Source organism: Ambystoma mexicanum, chromosome 1q (assembly GCF_040938575.1).
Source record: "Ambystoma mexicanum isolate Mex_15411 chromosome 1q, UKY_AmexF1_1, whole genome shotgun sequence".
NCBI lineage: Eukaryota > Metazoa > Chordata > Amphibia > Caudata > Ambystomatidae > Ambystoma > Ambystoma mexicanum.
The window spans coordinates 1,252,594,931-1,252,613,857 of NC_090922.1; the positions used below are offsets into that span (position 1 = coordinate 1,252,594,931).

The 18,927-nt window shown below is 43.7% G+C and overlaps 1 protein-coding gene across 6 annotated transcripts in view; it reads left to right on the plus strand.

Annotated features, from left to right (window-relative positions):
* LOC138545302 (FRAS1-related extracellular matrix protein 1-like) overlaps positions 1 to 18,927 on the plus strand; it is a 1,530,918-nt gene that overhangs the window by 1,345,276 nt on the left and 166,715 nt on the right. For all 6 annotated transcript variants that reach the window (XM_069642060.1, XM_069642059.1, XM_069642062.1 and 3 more), the window contains 3 exons: positions 7,310 to 7,439; positions 8,030 to 8,102; positions 17,448 to 17,597. In XM_069642060.1, the coding sequence (XP_069498161.1) occupies positions 7,310 to 7,439; positions 8,030 to 8,102; positions 17,448 to 17,597 (353 nt within the window). The remainder of the gene's footprint in view (positions 1 to 7,309; positions 7,440 to 8,029; positions 8,103 to 17,447; positions 17,598 to 18,927) is intronic.

Below are 18,927 nucleotides of genomic sequence, written 5' to 3' on the forward strand. Positions count from 1 at the left end.
CTTGCACACGTGCATTGCCACTGTATGTATGCGAATGTGCCGATGAAGAGGCGCGGGGGCTGCAGAGGGAGCAGAGTGGTGAAAGATCAGACTGACTTTGATCACTACCCCTACTGGAGTCCACTGTAGATGCCCGGTTTACAGTAAATAGCTATACACTATATCATGTTTGCATTATATGGTGAATCATATCATGTTTTGTCTCCATCTAGTCAGTGGAATCTACGCCTTTGTGCTTGTTCTTGTCTTCACAGAATTCATTAGTGTTATATCAAGTTGAAATGGATGTGTTTTGCACTGTGCATTTCTATTGCTCCTACGGTAGTAACACGCAAAGAATTCATGCAAAGCTTACAGAGTGAAAATATTCCAGATATCAGCCTGGAAGCGGAACTTCATATTCACTATGCTCAAAATAAGTAACATCTTGCAAGAAAATGTGCATTCACACCTGTTTCCCAATGACACGTAATGCATGCGTGAACCTGGGAGAGTAGAGCAACTTGCACGGTTTTGGAGAGAGCCACAACAGATGTGCAAGGCTGTGACAATCCGTAGAGCTCATCACGGTCTGCCCTCTTCCAGCTGTGGGATAATATTTGCAGGTATCCACAGTTTCCATGTTCTGTGTACGTTGTGAATAATGACACTGATATTGGGGTTTCATGGAGTTTTGCCAACATTACATTTCAGGTATTGCGTCCTATCACTTTCACTTTCCTTGCGTTCATGTATGCACAGCAGGCCCGCCTTTAGTATTGTGCCTCCGGTAGCTGCATGACTGGACATAAGGTGGAAAGGGCATTTTGTATTTGTATTTTTATTTGGTGTGATGTAGCATGAACCTGCTTAGGAAGCAATGCAGCGCTGTACAAATAAGATGAGGTTAACAGAGGTTGAGGGAAGGAGAGGATGCAGGTTATGGCCGATTGGATATGCTATACTACAGGAGTAATGTACACCTCGGAGTATCAAGTCCTGAGTAACCCCTTGGCATTCACTAAAGAGCAGGCTCTTGAGTTTCATCCTGAACTACATCAAATAGACCGACTAAGCAGTGGTGTAACGCACAGTATGGGGGCCCCCTTGCCAGCCCTGCTGGGAAGGGATTTCTCCAATGTCAGTAAATAAGCACAGGCTGTGCCACTAATTCCCAGGCTGTCTTGGGCCACCGTGCATGCGCACAGCGCATAATGATCACGCTACAACAGGTGCATGCTCACTTACAGCCTTACATTTCCATCTAGAGCAACAAGGGGGGCGGGGGGAGGGGCGGTGACTGGCACTCAGATTGTGATCATTAACATTAATATGAACATGCCAGTGTATGCATCTGCTTTTTGCTCCGTGAAGGCACTGGCTGCCGAGGGGGCACGACCATTGTAAACAAAGCAAGGTAATTATGGCCTGGGAATATGTTTAGTGGGGGGGGGGCATTAAAATCTCCCACAAATTGTTTCAAATGACCAAGGTTATTGGGTCAATAACCAAGGGTGACCAAGGGTGGTTGGGAAGTTCGGGTGTTCTCCCGTCAAGAAAATTAATTAAATCATGTTTTACAGCCTTTTTTCAAAACATTGGAAAAAGCCATGAACACTGTTGCAACCTTTAAATGGTGCCTCTGTCCACTAAACATGCCAGCATTGCCATTTAAGTTACGTTCATGCAGCTGTGCCAATGATACATGTCAGCAGTGCCACTGTAAATCACTTAATCATGTAGCTGCGCCTACAATATATGTTAGCATTTGTCGTGCTAATCACTTTGATGTTGCGCTGAGAATCTGTCAATGTGGACAGTGTAAATTACTTTCATGAAGCTGCTCGCAAAAATCTATGCCTGTGTGGTGACTGTAAATCGCTTCCTTCAAGTTGCATCTACAATCAATTCCACTATGGACACTCTAAATCACTTTCAGGAAGTGTGGCCACTGTAAATCACCCAGAACGCTGCAGCCACAATCTATACCAGTATGGTCACTGTAAATTAGGTCCTTATAATGGTGTCTATAATGTATGCCGTTATAGTTACTTGTTTCATTTAAATTGTGTTTCTTGGTTTATCTATCAAACTTTTAACAAATAAAATCCTGTAAAATGATTACAATTACGCATAGCAACATAAACATTCCACAACAGAGTCCATTATCCCGCTTGCTAAAAACAATCACGTAACCTAATTATTCAATGATAAAATCAACGGGAGTCGTTACAGAACTATCTTCAATTGGTTCAACCTTTACACTGTGTAATGACCTCCTGTTTAAGATACTACTTCCATTCTTGTGCATTAGTATACCAATCTAATTCTAAAACATAAGTGATCAAATTTGCTACAGCAATACAAAGAAAGATTTGATGCCCACTCAGGATCCTCTCCCAGATCTCCACATTGTTCTTGTTTATAAAGGAAATTGACAAGGGGGGTCCTGGGAGTCTTTCTGCCAGACATTAGTCCTGGTTACAAGAGACTTACCCAGAGTTTTTAGCTCACTATCTTTCACAGAGAAGAAATATCCCAAACATATCAGTCTTTGTCCTGCCCTGGGGCAGTCCAGCACCGTAATGCTAGGCAATTCTCCTCTGAACAAGAGTACCAACAGCATCCTCAGACACGTGTTTCAGTCTGGTTGGACCTCATCAGTAGGGAGGAGCTGTGCCTCTCTAAGAATAGTGAGCAAGGGGTCCACGTCTGGATTCCCCTAGTAACTTAGGGGAAAAGATATTGAAAGATGCGAAAGATAGTGAGCTAAAGATTCTGGGTAAGTCTCTTGTAACCAGGACTAATGTCTGGCAGAGGGACTCCCAGGACCCCCCTTGTTAATTTGCATATTTAAGTAACTTTGGGTCTCACCCTAAGTTACTAGGGGAATCCAGGCGTGGACCCCTTGCTCACTATTCTTTGAGAGGCACAGCTCCGTCCTACTGATGAGGTCCAACCAGACTAAAACACGTGTCTGGGGATACTGTTGGTACTCTTGTTCAGAGGAGAATTGCCTAGCATTTCGGTGCTGGACTGCCCCAGGGCAGGACAAAGACTGATATGTTTGGGATATTTCTTCTCTGTGAAAGATAGTGAGCTAAAGACTCTGGGTAAGTCTCTCATAACCAGGACTAATGTCTGGCAGAGGGACTCCCAGGACCCCTTTGTTAAGTTGCATATTTAAGTAACTTTGGGTCTCACCCTAAGTTACTAGGGGAATCCAGACGTGGACCCCTTGCTCACTATTCTTAGAGAGGCACAGCTCCTCCCTACTGATGAGGTCCAACCAGACCGAAACACGTGTCTGGGGATGCTGTTGGTACTCTTGTTCAGAGGAGAATTGCCTAGCATTTCAGTGCTGAACTGCCCCAGGGCAGGACAAAGACTGATATGTTTGGGATATTTCTTTTCTGTGAAAGATAGTGAGCTGAAGACTCTGGGTAAGTCTCTCGTAACCAGGACTAATGTCTGGCAGAGGGACTCCCAGGACCCCCCTTGTTAATTTCTTTATAAAGGAGCCTATACATCTGGAAAAGTACAGTATGAGTTTGTGTTGAAATTTTGGGCAGGCCAAGATCAGATGCTCTAGTGTTTCGTACACTGCCACCTCTTTGCACTATCTGCATGAACCCACTTCATCCTGCATACTGGCTCTTATATTACTAATATCATGGGTGGAGAGAAAGTTAAGCCTTAAAATGAGAAAGTTATGTCTCCACCTTCGATTGGGGGGAATAAAACCTGGGCCTGTTTCAGTTAGATAAACAAAATGAAACAGTTTATGTCTCGATATTGCATCTGAGGTTACTCTAAATCACTTTCTGGTATGGTCATTGTAAATCACTCATGAAGCTACAGCAACAATTAATCCCAGTTGCAATTACTATTAAGAACTTCCAGGAACCTTTGTTCATTCTATTTTGGTATGGACACAATAAATCAATTTCATGAAGCTGCAGCCAAAATTGCATATATATTATTCAGAGGATGTTGCAATTACAAAATAAACCTCTATTTTCACTCTAAATATGACACAACCCCATTCCTTGCACTGCCCAACATATGCACACCATACACACACCACACACACACACACACACACCACACACACCACACACACCACACACACACACACACACACACACACACACTCTCTCAATATAACAAGCATATATATGCGTGCACAAACTTTCAAAATGTTGCACACACACAGCACACACATTTTAAAATACTTTCAAACATGCAAGCATGCGTAAACATTTTTTGTTTTACCTACCTTCAAGTTAAAACACTGCTCCTTTGGTGATCATATCCTCGGTCTGGGCTTCTTCTGCATGGGGACCTGGTCACCATCATTGTGAGATCCCATGTGTTTTGAGTGTCTTTCTAGATACATGGGGGGTTTACTTTGCCTTTTTATGGAAGAATGCCCATATTTCCTTTGAAAGGTCACAAAATGTACAAACAGTGATACTGCAAGGTTTGGATTCCTTGTCGGGGTACTGGTGGAGCAGGGGCCCAAAGCACTCGAGCTGTGACTGGACAGCATGGGCCACCTTTGAGGAGGGTACTGTGGCTTCTGCTGTGCCAGTGGGACTAAGAAGTACTGGCAGCTGCTGAATTCTTGGCAGGGGCACAACTAGATCCAAACTGGCACATATTTCTTGCACAGGGTCCCCTTCCCCTTCTCTACACAGGAATGCGTGTAGGAACTAGCATCAAATTAGCAGCAAATAGTGCAGGGAGTGTGCAAATTGTAGTACGAGGAAGAGCAGGAAGTGTAGCAGTCATGGTTATAAAGGAGGCATGGCACACTTTACCACTAAAACTCTGGACATCCTATGCACCCGTGCTACCCTCCCGCCCAACCTCTCCCTCATTCTGTTACCTCCTATGACTTCTCACACTCCTTCTTCTTCACTCCCCTCCTTCTCCCCTGTCGGACATGAATAAGTCACCAGAATTGTCTGATTCATGAAGGTCTCTTCCTAACAGCTTTCCCCTTGCTCCTCCTGAACCATCAAGAACATCATTGGCTTTCTTGCCATGCACTCGCTGATCTCTGCAACCACTCTTTGGCCACTGGATCTTTCCATTCCTCCCACAAGCACCCCCTTGTGTGTTCCCTCTTTAACAATCTTCAGCAGACCTTACCTGTCCAGCCAACTACTGCCATATTTCTAGCACCCCTTTCCTTGGGAAACTGCTGGAGAAGCTGGCCTTCCCACAAATTACCTCACACACTGAACTTGTTGATTAGCTCCACAACCATTAATCTGGATTCCAAGCATCCAGAGGCACGGAAACTGCTCTTCTGAACACCCGTGAAGAACTGCTCGCATCTCTGGACTCTAACTCTCCAGCTGTCCTCATCCTACTTGATCTCTCCTCTGCCTTCAATACGGTTAACCATTCCATCCTCATAAAACGGCTCCATTATACCCTTGGTATCTCGGAGCGGGAACTGGACTGGCTTACCTCCTCCCTAACTGACCGTTCGTCCCAAGTCATTTTGGGCACCTTCCCCTCACCTACTTCCGTCTCCATCTGTGGTGTCCCCCAGGGCTCCCCCTCTCCAAAACTTACCTTACTCAGCGAGCACTCCTCATTTCCTCCATCTCCGCCAACTTCTACTGCTACACAGATGACACGCAACTCTTTTTCAAACTCCCTGCTAACCTGCTTGCATCTTCCATCATCCCTGACTGCTTCTCTGCCATCCAGTCCTGGTGTACTTCTAACAATCTCTGCTTCAATTCCAGCACGACTGAGATCATTCCCATTAGGACGCCTGCTCCTTCTATTTTCCCCTCCCTCTGGCCATCCTCTATTGTCTCTCACCCTGCTCTTTCTTTTGAAGCCAGAAACCTTGGAGTCACCTTCGACTCCTCTCTCTCTTTCCCTCCTCCCTCACACTCAGGACATTGCCAAGAAGTCACACTTTCAAATCTTCCGTCTCAAAGAAATTCTCCCTTTTCTCACTTTCCCCCAGAAGCTCAATGTTACCCGATCCCTGATTCTCTCTAGGCCTGACTACTGCAATAGTCTTCTCCAGCATCTACCTTCTTCCACTTTACGACCCCTCATGCTAATCCAGAATAGGGCAGCAAGACTTATCCTTGGCCTTAAGCCGAAGGACCACATCTCTTTTTCCCTAAAACTCTTTACTGGCTCCCAGTTGCAGCACGGATTAAATTCAAATCCCTCTGCTTCATCCACAAGGCTGTCTGGGGCCGGGAACCACAATATCTGCAACTTTCTCTTACTAAATACTCTCCCTCTAGACCTCTGCATTCCGCTGGCACCAACTTTCTGTGTGTAAAGCGTTTTGCTAAACAGAGGGCCCAAGGACGATCACTTTCTTCAGCTGGTTCCCTCTTATGGAACAGCCTCCCCGTCCCTCTTCGTCTTGAGCAGGACTTCCTCGAATTCCCTGAAGTTCCTCAGGACTTTCGTCTTCACCTCCTCCTTCCCTTCATCCTTCCTCTGCTAATCACACAGTCGCTGTGATTGGTGGCCAGGGCCCTTCTGTATCCCTTGGGGACTTGGCCTCCCATACCCAATTCCCCAGCCTCTGTCTACCTCTCAGCACTTGCCTCGGCACCCACCGGCCACAATCCTGTAGGCTTGCACTTTCTATTCAATGCGGCCCAGGCCGCATATCACTTACATTACTATGCACTTCATCTGCTGCTGCCCCACGAGCATGGACATTCCAGCACTCATCCCCACCTCCCATACCTCCCATCTTCTCGCTGCATTTGCATGTTCTGAATACTCACAAGGCATAGTAGGCGTGTCTTAATCTTCTACTGTATCAGTTGTTGTTCAATCCCATGTTCGCTCCCTGCTGCCCTGTCGGCGCTTTGAAACAGAATTGACTTACTGTATAAGCATCTAACAAATGCACAATAAAAATTTTAAAAAATGGTGAGGGGAGCAAAGGGAGCAAGGAAATAGAGATCTATGCAGAGTACACAGAGAAGATTCCATTTACAGGGTGCCATAGGAGAGCATAGAACCTATGGAAACCAAGGTGAAGCGTTTAGGTCCAAAACACGCCAAGAAGCAGTTTAATTTAATGACCTCGTTTCTAAGGCACCCAAACTGCAGATATTACCAGCAAAGCAGTAAAGATGCAGTAATAGAGCAGCTTTTTAAGTACAAAGCAATCGAGATGCAGTTTTAAAGTTTAAATCTTTGGAGATTCGAAAGGCAAATTCAAGAACTAACTAAATCAAGAAGCATTTGACCATCTCTCCTCTTACCTTTTCTGTTGTAAAAAGGTGGTGTTTGTGTGGTTTCATTCTATCTCTTGTTTGTTTAGACTCGAAATTAAATGGTCAAGGATTGAAATGGCAGAAGCATATTATCGCATTTGTGAAAATGTTGGAACTGTTGCCATAAAGGTGATGAGAAGAGGGCAAAGTAAAGACCCATCATTTGTGGGTATTAAGGTAACTCCTGAATACATTTGTAATACTTTCTTTCATTTGATTAATGTTTATGATTTAAATGCAAAAATATTGATTTAGTTGATAACCCCTGAGGTGGCAGGCCCTTCTGACCAATAAAGGCCTGGCAACCCATTGTAATGGCCTGAGCGGCCCTTTATTGGCTGGTAGAACCTGCCACCTGAGCCTTTACTATCATTAACAGTCTGAGTAGCATGCGGGTTGCTAAGGAGCTTTATTTAGGACAATATGGTCCACAGAGAACGTGCATCCTGTTTATACTTGGAATACATCAAACTAGGATGACCGCCATGAAAATGGGAGCTAGGACTCTGGGAGAAGACCCTCTTCCATTTGCATGGCTGACACAATGTATCAGACTATGCATGTGAGATGAGGCGACGGGTGGTGTGAGGGGAGCACCGGAGGGCATCAGCTTCCTACAGCCTGCTCTCTTTTTAGGCTTATATCAGTAGGTGGAGCCCACAAACTGAGCAATCTGGTTTCTTGCACCAGGCACTGTGTTAATGTACAAGAAACCATTAGAGGGAGATCTCCCACTATGTGACTAATATAATGTATTTTCTTTGAAGGTCCAAGAAGTTTCAGCAAGAGTTGGATCAGACTTCACGCACAGCACTGCAAGTTTAATACAGTTTGATCCCGGTAATGTATGGCATTTACTTCAGCGTTCCCCCGAAATATTGGTATTTCCATTTAATGCTACCATTCATCTAGTCTTCTCTGTCTGGATTTAGTTTATCCCCCTCCCCCCCCTTGACATTAGTGCTTCCATCCGAGACCATAATAGGCCTTTGACACAACAAAACTGAAGGTCCACTGCAAAGCGATTAAAGGCGAAAAGTGTCCCTTCATAGGATTCTTCATTTTTATCTACCTTTTAAGTGCCACTGGAGTGGTTGACCCTAACAGCCTTGCCATGATCATATCCAATCTCCCTAAAAAGAAGCAAGCACTTCCTTCTAGACTAGCTGATTGTCTTCATTGTGCTTGTAGCTTTCTCAGATGACTAATATAAACCTCATATGGTAACGGCTCTACCACATCATCTGATAAATCGATCTATATCCGTCCTATAGAACGCGAACTTCCAACAGCGGCAGCAAGGCGCTAAAAGATACGAAACATCAAGGGGATGATGGAGTCAAAAATCTGAAAAAAAAATGTGTCTTAAGTTTTACTTGAAAAAGACCTGAAATCTGGAATAGTGCGAAGAGAGACTGGGAGAGAATTCCAAAGTTTAGGGCCAGCCACAGAGAAAGCACGACCACCATAGCGCTCCTAACAGTAACGAGGAACTGTGAGAAGTGTCGAGCATGCAGATCGCAGAGTGCGGGTTAGACAATATGGAATAATCTTCTCTTGACCAAATAGACAACCGTTGCCATGATACGCACAATGAATCATAAAAAGCACTTTAAACTGAATGCGAGCCGACACAGGAAGCCAGTGAAGGATTTGTCGCGCTGAGGAACCCGGCTGACCATATGGTATGCCCCGTAGCCCGGCAAACTGCTTGCTTCTCTAGACCTTGTAACCGATTTAAATGATAGAAAGGTTGAGCCAACAAAGTGGCGTTGCAGTACTCAAGGCTGCCATTTATAGTGGCAGCAATGACTGGGGCATGACATCCGGAAGGGATATAATGAATCAATTTTTAAAAAGCCTGTACTACGGATAGCACCGATCTGGGCAGCGGGCGAAAGTGAAGACATAATCTTGATCTAAAGGTCCTTAACAATCAGAACGGGAACTGGAACAGCCATGATGGTGAACGGTGAATAAAACTCCCGCTTAATGTTAGATTGGACCTCTTACACGTTACTGTAAAGATTCGAGCGAAAGAGAACTGTGGGACCAGCAGACATTTTTGCAACTCAGTTAAACATACAGACACCTTTACTTAGTATGAAGTCAAAAGTAAAAGTTCAATGTGTGCTCAATCCAAGATAAAAGTCAATTGTGCAGAAACCTGGCTCACACAAGTGCTTGGCGCAGTGCGCAAAACGTGCACCTGTAGGATGTTTTACCCATGCATACAAGCCCTACCATAAAACTGTGCAGTACTGGCATGGAAAACATCATGATGGCCAGAACTCCCCAGAGAGTGCACAGGGAAAACATGAAGAATAGGCTGCCACCCATTTTTGCCTATGTTGTGAGCACAGGAGGGCACTGCCTAAAACCACCATTGGGCTACACACACAGTATCCTGAAACCATTGGGAATGGCAATGCTGATTGCCAAAAGCAACCCAGAACTGTGGGGAATTCATTTTCTTAATCCCAAAAATGGTTGCATTACCAGTACTCACCACTATCTGAAAGCCGGTGTTTTAAAACCACCAGACTTTTGTGTAAAACTGAACAAATGAAACAAAACCAGACCAAGGAAAGACTTGCTAAGAGGTGGATACAATGTAAAACTATATTCTGAAATGACTTGAAGGAAGTAATTATTTAATGTATAGGTAAAAATTGTCAGTTTGATTTGAATGTAGAAAACTGGGAACAAAAAGTGACATTTAGCTGAAACCTGGCTTAATGAAACTGAATTCTGCCTGACAACCACCCCCGACAGGAGTTGAGACTTGATGCTCAGCCACTCTGCCCCTGGCCAAAAGGAGTTAACACCTCTCTGATTAGATTAGGGGTGGAGCAGCTGGGGACTACAGGGAGTTGAACAAAGGCCTGTCCTGGACTCAGGCAAATGTTAAATTGGGGGCGTCGTAAAATAGCTTCCTCTTGGGAGAAACTGGGGGGCAGCTGTGCCTCTGTGAATAAGCTGGCTTGGGGGAAGTGGATAAACCAGTTATTCCACCCTGTGATGTGGGAAGCCACACCCCTTTTTGACCAGGGAATAATTTTAAAATATAGATAACTCATAGTGCGGACTTTTCAGAATTATATAAGTAATATCATTATTTTTGTGATTTTTCTGTGAACATTTTGAGAGGCGTTAGGACCCTGTGGTGTATTCTGGGGGGTTGCTAGCGGAAAATAGGGTCTCACTCCAAATGTCTTCATGTTAAACATCTGACACTTCATCAATTAATGTCCATACTCCTTGCGCACATGTGTGTAATTTTGGGTAAATGTCTGATATTGCAAAACCAGTTAAAAAGCGCAAAATGTTGTCACTTTTTAATGCAAGCCCCCAGGAAGATCAGAGGCGGACAAACATGGACCATAAGGAATATATAATGTGCACATGTAATTTCAACAAATTGTATATCTGGGAAAGATGTATTTGAATCAAATATAGATTTGTGGGCAAACTGACCAGGGCAGGATCCTCTGAGCCACAAACAGACCTCATCATGATGACAATCCATTTCCTTCCCCCAATCATGGGAGAGGGGAGAATTGGGCCAATGACAAGTAGAGAGGGGCAGGCGTAGCTAGGCCCAGGCACACACCCATTTTCAAAACACATAAAAAGAGACTGCTGGGACAGGTAGAGAGATTCAATTCCATTTGCTGCGGAGCATGCTGACCGACGACTTCACATCCAGAGATCCAGACTTCAAATCCATCAATCATCAGAATCCAGAGAGGCTAGACCAGCAGAGCAGAGCTGACCCAGATCGCTGTGAGCAGAACCGGTGCCTGATTGACCCGCCGACCAGACAGAACTGCAGCCGGACGTGTTGACCAGATCCGTGACGAGGCCTAGTTCAAATTTATATTGTGAGTACCTAGCAGAACTGTGCAGAACCAATCTCTTAGTTAAAATGATCTAATACAAACTATTTTAACCTAAGTAGAACTGCCTCCTAGAAATCTTGTCATCTGTCATTTTTAAAGCTGTACAACTGTCACCTGTCAATTCTGCAGCTACAAGCTGTCACCTGTCATTTTGAGCTTACTTTAAATCCGAAAAACTACCTTTATTTAATCGTCTGTATCTCTGGAACCGTTTGGGCTAGGAATGAGATTTAACTTTACCTCTGAAAGCTTAGAATCTAGGCTTTCCAACGAACCTACGTTTTCCGTAATCACGATTTACGCACTCGCGAAATTTACCGCGATTTGCGATTTTGGCTCAATTTCTCCACTTGTCAAAATAGCAGCTCCATTCTTTCTTTTGTTAAAATCCGTTGCAACTTGGTAATAACTCATAGAGCATTGCTAAAGTGATCCTGAACTAATACCAACACGCATATCCCACTCACCCTGAATCTCTAAAGGGAATTAAAATCAGTTGGCACATTTTCCCATCCATTGCCATCACATTTAAAAGCATTTTGGGCCTGTGTTTCAAACTCCTACCTGTTTCCTCTAAGCTTGCTGGGGGGGGGGGACTGAATTTCGTATTGTATTTGATTGCATTCCTGAGAACTGTGTGCTCCTCTTTCCATATCCTTCCATTTCTTACATTGCATAGGGGAGGGGGGTGAATTGCCAGAGAAAAAGTGATTATCTATCTTTTGCTAAAATCATATCAAGTATTTCTGTACTGCATTTTATTCCTAATTGCTTTTCCCTTGAAATCATAAAAGTATTTTTGCTACTTTATCCATCCTATACTAACTCCTCATTGATTGTAAAGAAGTGTGCTAGTGCCAGATTACCCATTGTTGATCAACATCATATGTCTAAGTGTACTATCAGATATTAATTTATTAGAAAGTGTGATATATATATATTGTTTAAATTCTCAAATAAACCTTTTAATTTGCAAAACAAACCTACTTCTTGGCTCAGTGAGGTCAGGGGGATTCTAAGAGGGGGGTGTTATATAAGGGTTGTCATCCAGAGTACTGAACTGGATATAAAAATACATCAATAAGGGTTTTCCTCAGCATCCCAGACTAGGCATTGACTTAGCGGTAGTGTTGATTGAATATCGCTTACACACCTTCACTGTATCGTGAAATGATTTGCCTGGATTGTCAGGTAGATGAACATCTCTTGCTTAGTAGCTTCATAACAGAGATTGCATCGTCTTAACCTGCGCTCCATGAGGATGCGTGTGCAGGAGGCCGTGCTGACCACTCTGGCGGAACATGAGTCTCCGCTATAATGGTCCAGTGCACGGTGCATGTCCACAAATGTGGCTTTCTGGCTCTGGCCGCTTTCTCACAGGCCTGCACTTACTGTTTTGTCAGTTGACCACTCTAACGAAGTGATCTCTGCCTGGCACTTAATAGCTGCTTGCAGCTCACTCCCTAACTCTTCCCTCCTGTGGCACTTCTAGCACTTACCCCCCTCGCTCATCCCCTCTCTCTGCACTTGCATGTTCTGAATGCTCACAAGGCGTAGCTGGACCACCTCTCTTTCTTCATTGTTACTATTATTTGCCTTTCATTCCCTTGGTCCCTCCCCATTACCCTGTGGGCGCTTTGAAACACAATTCACTTGATGTATAAGTGCCTTACAAATGCACCATAAATAAAATGGACACGGTTTGTGCACCTCTCCCTGGAACCAGCTTTGTAAGTGGCATGCATGGCGCTGCTCGAGGAGGGGCGCAGTGTGCCATCCCATTGACGCTGCAGTTTGAGCCCATCTCCCAAGGAACTGTTTGCCCTGGTGCCTGGTCTCCTAATGGCCGCCCACAAACCAGCAACGGGAATGTCCCCTGTTTCCGTGCAGGATGGATGCACTCGTGGGAAGGAGGTAAAGCACCTTTGCTAAAGTGCATAGGCCAACTTGTCACCTTCCTCCCGATAGGGATTAGCATGGCTTTTGGCAGTCAATGGGTGGGCAGATAACCAAACACCTACAAGCTATGTGTCCCTCCTCGTATGCCAGCTCGCCCTTTAGGTACTCTAATGCAAGCAACACCTAAAAGCCCAAACTAAAAGGCGGGGAAACTTCAGTGTGGAAAAGCTTGCTACATTAAAACGAATGCTGATACAAAGCCACGATCACCAGGACTTCGGCTAATATTTAGTGTGGGATCGGGTTCATTTTTGCATTGTGCCTAAATTAAATTGTATGAACGAATGTGTAAATGTATATAGCGCTGCACTGCACCTTTCAGTGAGGTAGTCGGGTCTGGTAATCCAATATGATTTTAGGAAACCTTTGAATTTCTCACAGTAAGATTCACTCTGAATCCAGGCTAACCTGGTAATGCAAGACTTGAGCTCTGAGATGGAAGAGCATCTTTCCCTTTTTGGAGTCTGATTCAGTTTCGGTTGCGCAAACCAAAATAACGGGGATGAGAAGGGTTGTCCCGGATGATGAGTATAGCAGTAACATTAAATAAAAGTGTTATTTGAAAAAATTATTTGTTTTGACCAACTGCTTGAAAACACGTTGCAGCCTGCATGCAATATTAGTAAGTCATTTGGGGTTTTCTCTGTGTCAACTTCTTCGGCCCTGCGCCCGGCTTCTCTTGTAATATGTCTGTGTCATGTATGTGAAAGGATCCGGAGGAAACGCTTCCCCACCTGCGCTTTCAAAATGTAAAGATTGTTGCTTTCAGATAAGAACTGCGCCACAGGGGTGTTTTTGTTGCAAAGTTTTTATATATCATTAGTAGTTAGTTATATCTCCCGGAGGAGAAAGGCTCAGGGGCTACGTTTTTGTCTTAGAAGCAAGACAAGGCTTGGAAACACAGGTTTGAATCCCAGTCTCGCGCTTAAGAACAATTATATTATTAATTTATTTAGTTCCTCTACAGGAATTTTACAAGTCTTTGGCTCCCCTATTCATTCTCTTTGTAGACTTCCCCTCAGCGTTATGGGCTATGGACATTCTTGTACAATGTCATTCTTAATTGTGTCTCTGAAAGTCTCTCCGTCTCTGAGATTAAAAGGGATACTGAATCCCTTGTTATGTGGTTCTTGTTCTCTGTGTTTCTGTAGTTCTTTAACTCCTTATGAATAAGACATTTTACATCCTGGTCCTCCTGCTCTGATTCACTGTCTTTCTCCTTGAGATAATTATAACAGACCCAATAGTTATTCTTATTCTCTTGTCCAGTTCTTATATTACTGAGATGAGTAAAAGAAGTTTCTAACTGGTTCTCATTTATAACTTCTAACCATTCACTTGGCCGAGTAGATTGAATCCCTGAATTTCTTGCTATTCTTCTTAATTTCTAGCCATCCACTGGGACGAGTAGGCTGCATCCCTGAGTGTTTCTCTTCTTAGTTTCAAGCCACTCACAGGGACAAGTAGACTGTTGGCACTCTTTATCCCTTTGTATCCTCCTAGGTCTCCCGTCATCCCTGTTACTTTGCTTCTGACGGTTGGCGTCACAGGGCCTGCTCGAAGGATAGGGACTTCCCTTGTAGTCATGACAGCTTCAGTTCTCACTTCAACTCCTTCTGTTTTTTTTCTGCGTCTGCTGCATCAGTGCTCCAGTGGTCTCAGCGTTGTTGCCAGACTAAACAGCCCATCTCTCCTGGGTCATGCCAACACCCTCGACTGGCTCTTTCTCTCTCCTCTAGCTTACTTCCCTCTACCTTCTGCCTTCAGCTTCCTCTGTGCTTCTTGTCCACAGCACCTTGTAGGTTCCTACCGACGGAGGATCTCCCGATTTTCCTCAGCACTTCCTTTTATATGATAGGTTGGAGATTCTTCCCCAGCAGAGGATTATAGTCCATGTTCTCTTTTAGTTGTGTTCTTTTCATTGTTTGTTCATTTTTCTTTGTCACAGTAATGTTGGTTCCCCACCATTGAGTAATCGATATTACTCGCTGAGTAATCTTCTTCTTCACAGTAGATGTACTATATTGTTCCTCAGTTTGGAATGTGGGTCTTATGCCACAATAACAAACAGTGGCTTGGTTTGATGGATGTCTCTGAAGTTCTGATGTTACTGCTGTTCCAAAAGAGATGGCTCTAGGGAGTTCCTCTGAGGAACGTGAGTGAGTCCTTGTCCCCAAGAGGGGAGGTTCTCCCTGTGAGGTTGCGCATGCCGCCACCCTTAAGTGGATTATTGCACAGCATGCCACCTGCCTAGTCTCACAAGGAAAGGCTCCCCTCCCGGGAGAAGTGACTGAATTCTGTGATTTCGTCACACACTGAATAACAAAATTACTTTTTGCAATATTTTTGGAAGATATTTAGGTATTTAATGCCTAATTAGGAGTTGGGGAAACAGCCAAAAAACTGCCAAAAACATTTTGTTAATGTTACTCAAGCAAAAGAGTGGTAGTAAATTCTTCTGAGTGAGGCAAAATGGTAGACTGGTCAATATCAGGGGATATATGTATACATATGTAGCTTTAAAAATGGAAGCACCCACCATGCCAAGAAATAAGGATTTATGCAACTATTATGGGTTGTGTGCAACAGTTGTCCACACTAGTAATTTAGTGTGGCCCAAATTTGAAGTAAGAAATCAACAATGGCCAGTCACAAATTAGGAGAAATTATCATAAAGTTTCAGGGTGGGCACCCCTTATAGTTGATGGGTAGTAGATATTCAAAATATTCAATGAGGGTTCCAGAGCACTCCTTGCGTCCTAGGCACAAGGTTACCAAAATCAGCAGAAAGAAGAACTAGAAATTAATCTAGTTAATGGTGTGCTCTCGTATCGCTCTCTTGATAGAGTTGCAGTAAAGTTTTAGTAGAATGTCATAACTTTCGAGTTGTCATTCACAATGCATTCATGAATCCACACAAAAGGAAAACCATACTCTGTGTCGTTCTGTTAAATTTGCTTGGATGCTAGAAAACTGCATCCAATAAAGTCAGTGCCACTTGGCGTGATATGCTGATGCATTTCGGAACAAATCCGTCCTCAGGTCTGGGGCACTGTATGTAGTGGCTCGGAAGCCAAAATTCGCTAAGTATGCCTGGCGGTGTTTCTTATTGGCCCAGAACGCTGGGCCAATACTGCTTTTCTATTCTCATGACGACTGCAACTCTATCAAGATAGCGATACAAGAGCACACCTTGAACTAAATGAATTTCTAGTTCTTCTTTCTGCTGCATTCACAAATTAGGGACTCCATGGTACTGCCAGATTTCGCACAGAAATATGTATGGCATATATCAGGAAGAACATGTAGTCAGATAGACAAAGTTACATCTTAAGCCAATGAATAGTGGGATTTTGAAAAATTACTAAAGGACAAACTCTATCTGGGGCAACCCCCCTATCCCATTTTTGGTATTAAAGTGGAAGATAGAACTCGAGCACTGTTTTGGAAGTAGCTCATTGAAATTGAGCAGTGCAGGAAAAATGACAGCTCTTCCAAAAGCACAGAAAAAATAGCTGTAACAAAAATTATAGTCACTTTTTCAGCACACCACAAAATTCGCAATGAAGCCCGTTTACTGCTAATATGTTAAGCATGTAGGTGTTTTGAATTTCAAATGGGGTGCATTCCATATTTTAGGCATGCAATTGTTTTAATTCCGCTCCCAAAACGATAACTGAAGCTCATTCTGGTTCAGTTTTCAGTTTTTACCGTACCCAATGCCTAGACTCCAAATCCAGGGGCAGTACGTTTCTTTGATCTAGGGCTCTCCTGACCCTTTTCAGCACATTTCAACTGATTCGAGGTGTGAAACTGGTCTCCAGAGATAACACTTGCTTTCCTTTGCTTGTGTTGTTGGAGGGTTTGGAACTGGTATTGCGATTAGAACTCAGTTATTGCAGGTACATGACGCCAAGACAGGTCCAAATGAAACTTGGAGAAAGTGGAAAGTCATACAATGAAAAGACTCTTTGATTTGCTCTCCTGCCAGATGTTACCAAGGCCACCTCTATATAGTGTGTTTTCCAGCCTGCTCCACATTCCACTATTAATACTGCATGTTTTGTAAGAGCTGGTTCAGAAACACTAGGCAGCATTTGTAGTGGCATCCCCATGGCCTGACTCTACAGTGATCATGTACTGTGATACTCTTCCATCACAGCTATCCCAAGTCATTGATTCACTTGATCGTCCCTCACAGTGGATACCTACTATGTCATCAAATGCAGATGTGTGCTATGTTTGGAACTTTGTTGTCAAATTGTGTTTATCTTGTGACATTGTGTTCCTTCAGAAATAATAGAAACGTGTTTAAATGTTGCAGGTGTTTCTACAAAGTCCTGGAATGTCTATATTAGGAATGATGGCCTTGAGGAAAACCATGAGATGCTTAAAATTGTGCTGAGCAAACCAAAGAACGCAGTGCTCGGCCAAAACAACGAAACAACCATAGAGATAATGGATTTAAGACCAGGTGAGATTTTTATATACTAATAAATTACCCTGATAACACCTGTCTCTGTAATGAAAGTGAAGTCGGAAGCACTGTGATGCTCCTCAGATGTACAATCTGCCTCCTACAACTGACTTGGCATATGCCCACATCTGCTCATTGTCCATATGGAAGTAAGGTGAGAACCCCACTGAAAGAGGTTTTTTTAAATTTATTTTATTTACGCAAAATCAATGCTTCTTATTAATTAATCCCCTCCAGTTGTCAGTGACTCATGCTGATTGCTGAGGGAAAGTAGGGCTTATTGCAAATACACTTTAGTCTATAGCTCAATCCCTACATTTCCATTGGTTGGTTATGTATACTTGATCAGGCATGGCTTACTGCTTTACTTTTACCGGTGAATCAGTACAACTCACAAGTTCTGAGATACAAGAAATTCCATCATGCCTATTAATTATGGCTTTTACTGGCAAATGTCCTCCTTCCTGAAAATGGCACCCTAGTATTCATGAGACCTCCATTTCCAAATCACAGTTCGATGCATGCATCAGAAGAAAACCCATGTTGTTCTCCGGCATGCTGCCCAGGTTTCTTCCAATGCATGCATCAAACTGTGATTCGCAAAAGGTTTCATTAATGTCGGTGTGTTATTTTCAGGCCAACCTATCATTTTTCGGCTTTCTATCTCTCCCTGAGCTTCAATCCTGCGCCTTTTCCTCTTCTCAATTCTGCTTATCGTCTCCATTCTTCAACCCCCCTCCTCCATTCTGTTCCCCCTCCTCTATTATTTGCCTCTCCTCTACTCCTCTCTGAAATACTCTATCCACAATCTCTCTGCATTCCCCTTTTGCATTTTAGTGGACTGGCCTCCCTAATTACTAATTACTGATTGCTGAAAATGGATTCAGCTGGGACAGTGTGGGGTGTGGACCTGGTGACTGGCCCCCTCTCCAAGGGACTTCAAGTTCCCCAGCTGTACTGACTTGGAGTGCAAATCCACCAGTATCTCTGTGGCGTCAGATATTTGAAGGCAAGCCACCATCTGAAATTTCCTTTCAGATAGCTCATGGTTGTTGACATGATTCATTTTATGAAGTTCCTTTATTGCTTTGACTGGTATGCAAGTACTTCCTCAATGATGTAGGTGCTTGCAAATGCTTACTTTCTAGGTCCAACGAAGTGTGTCAGTTAAACAGATCCCTATGAGCATCTCAGTTGAACGAAGAAGTATGTCATGTGTGCATCTTGTATACCGTAGACACCGTAGTGAGTGGGTGCTTGGACCACCTGGCCTACAAAGCTTAATCTTACTATTCCTGAAAGTCTTATGAGCAATTTATCTTCTGGC